Source organism: Megalobrama amblycephala, linkage group LG3 (genome assembly GCF_018812025.1).
Source record: "Megalobrama amblycephala isolate DHTTF-2021 linkage group LG3, ASM1881202v1, whole genome shotgun sequence".
In the NCBI taxonomy this organism is placed as follows: Eukaryota; Metazoa; Chordata; class Actinopteri; order Cypriniformes; family Xenocyprididae; genus Megalobrama; species Megalobrama amblycephala.
The window spans coordinates 42351679-42358959 of NC_063046.1; the positions used below are offsets into that span (position 1 = coordinate 42351679).

The 7281-nt window shown below is 37.8% G+C and overlaps 1 protein-coding gene across 1 annotated transcript in view; it reads left to right on the forward strand.

The window, feature by feature from the left end:
- actn3b (actinin alpha 3b) overlaps window positions 1-6509 on the forward strand; it is a 31420-nt gene extending 24911 nt beyond the window's left edge. The window contains exons 17-21 of the mRNA XM_048185506.1: window positions 730-909; window positions 1355-1501; window positions 1586-1651; window positions 3924-4082; window positions 4249-6509. Of these exons, the coding sequence (XP_048041463.1) occupies window positions 730-909; window positions 1355-1501; window positions 1586-1651; window positions 3924-4082; window positions 4249-4407 (711 nt within the window). The 3' untranslated portion in view covers window positions 4408-6509. The remainder of the gene's footprint in view (window positions 1-729; window positions 910-1354; window positions 1502-1585; window positions 1652-3923; window positions 4083-4248) is intronic.
- Window positions 6510-7281: the final 772 nt, after the last annotated feature.

Sequence of the window (7281 nt, forward strand, 5' to 3'; positions counted from 1 at the left end):
GCGCCCGCAGCTGAATCATCCATCCATCCATTTTCCAAACCGCTTGTCCAATGTGGCTACAGCGTAATATCATACAGGTATAAATTCATTTTTAATTGATTATTACAGTGTTTAATTAGGGTTTATACATGCTAGTTTCCATGACAGAGTTCATAACTACATTACTTTTCATTACTACTGGAGCTGCCAGTCACTCCTTTAGGTGGACTATATTAGTAGGGTGTTGTAGGGAATAGTGAATGAGGCTATAGGGGGCGATTTCGAAACACAGCTCTAAAAAGCTACAGGCAGGTGAGTTTTTGTCAGGTTTGGAGCTAAACTCTGCAGGACTTTGGCCCTCCAGGACTGAAATCGCCCATCCCTAATATAAATGAACTTATTCATAGATTGATTTGAGTCTCTGTTCACTATTTTAGGTCTTTTTTTAGAGAAAACTATGCTATATCATCTCCCATCTTATAAATTGCAATAAGCTTTATGTGTTATCATGAAACAAAGTTTCAGCTTTTTAATTCTGTCAATGTGACATTAATATAAATATAAAAATCTAAAATAACCACATTAATTTTAATTGCTTTAGATTATGAATAGATTTTAGTTTTTAGCTTGGTTATGAAGCTATATGACACCATTTGCTGTTTCATTTTTTCTTTACAGATTTTTGTTCTTCCTCTTCTAATAAATATTTGTTAACTAGCTCTCTCTTTCTCTATCTGTTACTGTTATTAGGAGATCGGTCATGTGTCGGTGGATATTGCCGGCTCTCTGGAGGAACAGATGAATAATCTGAAGCAGTATGAACAGAACATCATTAACTACAAATCCAACATTGACAAACTGGAGGGAGATCACCAGCTCATTCAGGAGGCCCTCATCTTTGACAACAAACACACTAACTACACCATGGAGGTATTCACACACACACACACACACACACACACACACACGTACGTCTGAAATTGCATACTATATACTATAGAATGCTTAAAAAACAGTAAGCCAAAGGAGCAGTATGTCTGAATACATAGTATTAAAAAAACAGTAAGCAAAAAGTCCCCGGATGACCTAGTATTTCCGGTGAGATTTTGAAGTGCACATATGAGTGCATCATTCATACTACACACACTCATACTATAAAGAACATATTTTGTTAATGGTCGCAGAGTAAATTCAAATTGTATTACCTACTCAGACAGTATGTGATTTCGGATGCAGCAATAGGCTTCATTCAGAAGAACCATATCATCATTCATAGTACAAAGTTCACTTTACAAAGTCAACAAAAATAAAACGGTTAAACAGAGCATAATATATAACACAGAACAGTCCCTCATTCTGTCATTCCCTCCTACAGCACATCCGTGTGGGATGGGAGCAGCTGCTCACCACCATCGCTCGCACCATCAACGAGGTGGAGAACCAGATCCTGACCCGCGATGCCAAGGGCATCAGCCAGGAGCAGCTCAACGAGTTCAGAGCCTCCTTCAACCACTTCGACAGGGTCAGTGAGATGGACAGAATGACGCACATCACGATTCATATCTGAGCTTATAGAAGTGGATTCATTGTTGTTTTTAACTTGCAGAAGAGAAACGGCATGATGGACCCCGACGATTTCCGCGCATGTCTGATCTCTATGGGTTACGATCTGGTGAGTGAAAGGGAAGCTCCGCCCCCTCACATACAGCCACACCCCTTCACAAATTGCAAAAACTGTGACAAAAACTCTTTATCCTTACCAAACTACATGCACATATTATTCAAAAGTTTGGGAAAGAATTCTCTTCAGCTCACAAAGGCTGCATTTATTTGATCAAAAATACAGTAAAACAGTAATATTGTAAAATATTATTAACTTGTCTATGCTGAATAAAAGTATTCATTTCTTTGAACATAAAATCTTACTTCAAAACAAGAATTTTCTCTTTTTCAAATGTTTATTGTATCATGAATTTTTACTACTATAATAACTAAGTAAATAGACAGTAAAAAAAAAAAAAACTACAATAATTCAAATTTAAATGTATCTATGAATAATAATAATAATAATAAATATAGCTGCAATCAGCAATTACGGGGCCAAACACAAAAACGGCACAAGAAGCCAGCCAACATGGCTGTGAGCATCAGACCAACAGCAGCAGTGAGCAATTAAAGACCTATTAAGATAATTTTAGGCAAAAGAGCTGAAAAATTATAAAAAATGAGGATTTACTGTTTAATCACTTTCGACCAATAGGTGGCGCTGTGACCAAATTAATGTGGTATGGTCAGAGTGAGGTGACAATGAGACCTGCAAAGTTTGGTGTCAATATGTCAAAGCATTGCAGAGATACATCTTCAAGAGTCGTTTTTGCATCTTGCCTCAAATTCTTTGCTCTGGTATACGAAAACGGTTTGACATATCGACTTGAAATCCATAACTTTTTGTCGCCATGGTATGAAGATGATACGGTTCAATTTTGGTGAAAATCGGAGCAACGGTCTAGGAGGAGTTCGAAAAAGTAGGTTTTTAAAGAAAAACAATATGACGGACAGGAAGTTCAGCTGACTATGGCAAATTTGATATCTATGTTCTCAGCATGACCCAAGGAATCTACTGAGACAAGTTCCATTACAATCAGTCAATATAGTCAAAAGTTATTAGCATTTTTGTAAATTTTGTTATAACTTTTGACCACAAGGTGGCGCAGTGCCGAAACTTCTCAGGCTCCTTCACGGCATTGTCCCGATGACCCATACCGAGTTTCGTAACGATACGTTAATGAGTTCGTAAAATACAGCATTTTAGAACAAAATTCAAAATGGCCGACGGCCAAAATGGCCGAAGTGGGAAAATTGGATATCATTCGACTCGGCATGATGCCCCGAATACAACGAGACCAAATTTTTGATTTTTGGACAAACCCATCAGAAGTTATAAGCAAAAATAGCCATTTTTCATATCTCCGCACCAGTAGGTGGCGCTGCGCCGAAACACTGCATGGTGCCTCAGGTCATGCTTGTCATGACATGTACCAAGTTTGGTCTGAATATGATGAAGTGTTGCAGAGATACAGCTTTCTACTTCTATTTTCGCAAGCGCTACGTACAATTCGTTCGTGTGTTTTTCGAAAACGGTTTGAGCAATTGACTTGAATTCCATAAATTTTTGTCAGCCTGGTCTGAAGATGATCTGGTTCAATTTTCGTGAAAATCGGAGTAACGGCCTAGGAGGAGTTCGAAAAAGTAGGTTTTTCAGAAAATTCTAAATGGCAGAAAAATTTTCATAACGGAAAATGACGTCATAGGGTGCAATCTATTCAGCTTGACCCAAGGAATCAGAGGAAAAAAGAATTTTGTTTCTAGCCCTTATGATTCAAAAGTTATTAGCATAAACATTAGTGCAAGTTTGGACAGCTGGTGGCGCTAGAGGGATTGAGTTAGAGACTCCAAATTTGCTATGGACAAAGATCAGACTGTCCTTTAACAGTGTGCCAAATTTCACAACTTTTTACCATACGGTTCTATGGGCTGCCATAGACTTCAAGAGCGGAAGAAGAAGAAGAATAATAATAAGCTTACGGAACGCCAACAATAACAATAGGCACCTTCGGTGCTTGGCCCCTAATAATAATAATGCTTTAAAAAGGCAGGCCTATCATACATTTGAATATTTCTTTATTTTGTTATATTCTGATTAAAAAGTCAAATAATTATCAAACAAAAATTATTTTGCTGTCATTTTTAAAGGCCTTTTCTCTATTTAGTTGAATATGATTTTGTAGCAAACCTTTCAATCACTGAAAAATGTAAGTTGATATTTTGCCCACCCCTACCAGGACTTCAATAGATGCTTTTCTGAACACCAATAATTGAGCAGCACAAAAGTAAATGTGTATTTTGAACCTCATTGGCTGTTTCCTGTGGTGGTGTCCTGTCAGGGTGAGGTGGAGTTCGCCCGCATCATGACCCTGGTGGACCCCAACAACACGGGCGTGGTCACCTTCCAGGCCTTCATCGACTTCATGACACGTGAGACCGCTGAAACCGACACTGCTGAACAGGTCATGGCCTCCTTCAAGATCCTGGCTTCCGACAAGGTGAGATCAAGTCGTGTTGCTTCTCTTTACAGCATTCTAAACACATCAGGGAGGATTCTAAATGAATTATGCCTATTGTTTATTTGAGTTTTAGTTCAATTTCTATACAAAATAGCATGCAAAAACACTGCGAGATGGTGTTAAAGTTTCTTTGCTTATCCTTCAGCCCTACATCACTGTGGAAGAGCTTCGTCGTGAACTCCCACCTGAGCAGGCCGAGTACTGCATCAGCCGCATGACCAAGTACGTCGGCCCCGAAGGGGCCCCTGGAGCCCTGGATTACATCTCCTTCTCCAGCGCCCTCTACGGAGAGAGCGATTTATAAATGCTCTGAATGCTCTTTCTTTTTCTTCTTCTTTCCTCTCATCTTTCTCTCTCCTCTCGTTGCCCAAATGTAGCTTTCAATTTGCAAGAGAGTTAATAATATCCCTCGTTTCCCCTCATAAATATTCTGTTTTTCTGTCTACAGCCCACACTGCTAGCTTTAATGTCATGTATCTTACATCCACCCTATAAACAGAGGGATGTATAACAGGGGGGTTTTAGTCTCGCCGTCACTCAAATTATGTATAATTTGGAGGTCTCCAAAAACCCTCCCATATGCATCTCATATGAGTCAACATGGAATCAAAAATGGCCCTATTTACCTTTGTAATTCACGTTAATGGTCTTAGTACATGCCACGCCAAAGAATGTCTTCATAATCTTTCATTAAAATATAACTTGCCTCTGAAACGACTGTTTCAGATGATGTTATCTAGGCCAGCAATTAATTGAAAAATAGCTATTTAGCCATTTTTTAGGCTTTGGATTTATTCTGGATATGAAACACTTTTCACCATCCTGCTGGATAAAATCAAGTCCTGCCCTACATTATAAAAGTAAAATGGGTTGTGAATGCATTTCATGTTGACTTTAGCACACTAAGTCCAACCTTCCCTCTCTGTGCCTAAAAAAAAAACCTTCCAATATGAAAAAGATATATTAAAAAGTGTGTTTGTTGATGCTAATGTGCGCTTGTGAAGATGCATGCTGCGTTTATTCTACCTACATTAATATGCGAAAGAGCCCCCCCCCCCCCCTCTTGTTAGGTCTGTACTGTATTTTTAAGACCCCAAAAAGCACTACTGCTGTCCAGTGTCTTCTTAATATGAAACTGTGAGAACAACTGAATAGTCTCTACACAGAACGTCATGTCTCTGTATGTTGTGTTGTCATGTGTCACCCCTTAATACTGTTTATGATGTAAGTCTTCACTGATTGTGATGTTCAGAGGCAAATTCATGATTTGTTTTCTTTTATTTGGAGAGTATGTGCCAAATTAACAACCAAAGCCAGTAAATGAACTTAAAGATGTTATGGCAAAGTGTATGTGTTGTACTGAACGGAAAGGTTTCTGCTAGCCAAAGTGCTGAACTAGAACCAGGTTTGCCTAAAAAAGACATTTAAATCCGGGTCCGTGCAAGATGGATTCATTAAATAAAAGCATGGATATCGTTGCAGTTAACCACCCCTCTGTCTGAATTTTAAGTCTTATGTACACACATCTGTAATTTAAAGAGATAGACCACTCAAAAATAAAGTTCTGTCATCATTTACTCACCCTCATGTCGTTCCAAACCTGTGCGGAGTCTGTTATGGTGTCCGTACTACTCCAGGTTTTCTGATGATATACGTCAGCTTGTAAAAACAGGCATTAAAATTAGTTTAAAGACCCGTTCACACCAAAAACGATTAGCTTTCACACACCAACATATGATAACGTTCTGCGCGCGTTGCCTTTATGTCTTCTGCCGCTTTAAATACTCGCGCTCTTTTATGCCGGCTGGATTCTGATTGGCTGTAAATGTTTTAATTTTCATCAGCTGGAAAAAATTCATTCTGAAAAAGAAAAATCCACTGATACCTTTACTCTGTGTCGTTGACATCATAATTGTGGTGGGGATATTCTCATAGAAGTATAATGGTTTTTAAAAATTTATAGTTAGCTGTCGTCAAGATGAGAGAGAGAGAGGGGCCTACTGTATATTCTGGATTTAAATGCGAGTAAATGGTGACGGTTTTTAATTTTAGAGTGAACTATTCCTTTAAGAGCACAGTGTCGTAAATAGAAATGGTCTCCGGTTCTTTTAAAGGGAAGTTTTGGAATGTTCTGGAAGTTTTGAAAGGAGATGGAAGGATTTGATGCCTTCATCCTCAGGCAGGCCTTGACGTTACTTAAGGATTTGGTTTAGTTTCTATTGGCGATATTCAAATAATTTAATTTACAGATGTTGTTTCTATCCATCATGATGTGATTTCTGGGTAAATACAGCCTATTTCACTTCATTATGATCACCTCTTTGTCTGCTATGGGTATCCATCAACATTTGCTTTTCAAACACACAGTATTAAAAGTAACCCCAGAATAAAACATCTCAAACTCTATCTGTATCATTAGTTGTCTGTCGTTAATTGTGTTTTTCTCAGTTGTCTCCAGTAGGGGGAGCTTTAGGATGATGAACCTACAGTAGGTGAAAGCCTGTGGTTCTTCTCAACCGTCATGATTGATAGCGTTGGGTTTCGGGGATTTAAGCTTGAATTAAGCCCTGGGAGTTTTTCACCTTGTCTTTCACATAAAGTTTACTGATTTAAAATTTTGTTAGTGATAAAACTACTCCAACTACTACTCAACCTAACTTTTGTACATTTCTAATCTTGACTAGAAATTTTGATCTCCAGACCAGATCAATACAATATTTGCATAGATTATTTATTAATTTATCGAAACTAAAATATCACGTTAAATGATTTTGCATCACGAGATAAGTCTTCGGTGACATCAAAGCCGGCACGCATATTCACCCCCACACTGGAAAAAAAAAACAACAGATCTGGCTGGTTTAATATTGACTAAAGATTAAGTGTAATAAATAATATGGTTCCCATTTTCTGATAAACCATATTATTTATTAACACTTAACCTTCAATCAATTTTATCTGACCCATGCATATCAGCATGCTCTGATTATTGCTAAGATCATAGCCTTCACTGTAAAAAAAATCCCAGTAAAATTTACGGTAAAAAGCTGTGGTTGCCAGAATTTTACCATAAAAAATACGGTAGCAACATAAAAAAAAAATCTGTTAAATTTACGGTAAAATAACATATTTCATTAACTGATATTAATGTTAATTTACCAACCTAATGAAGTACTAA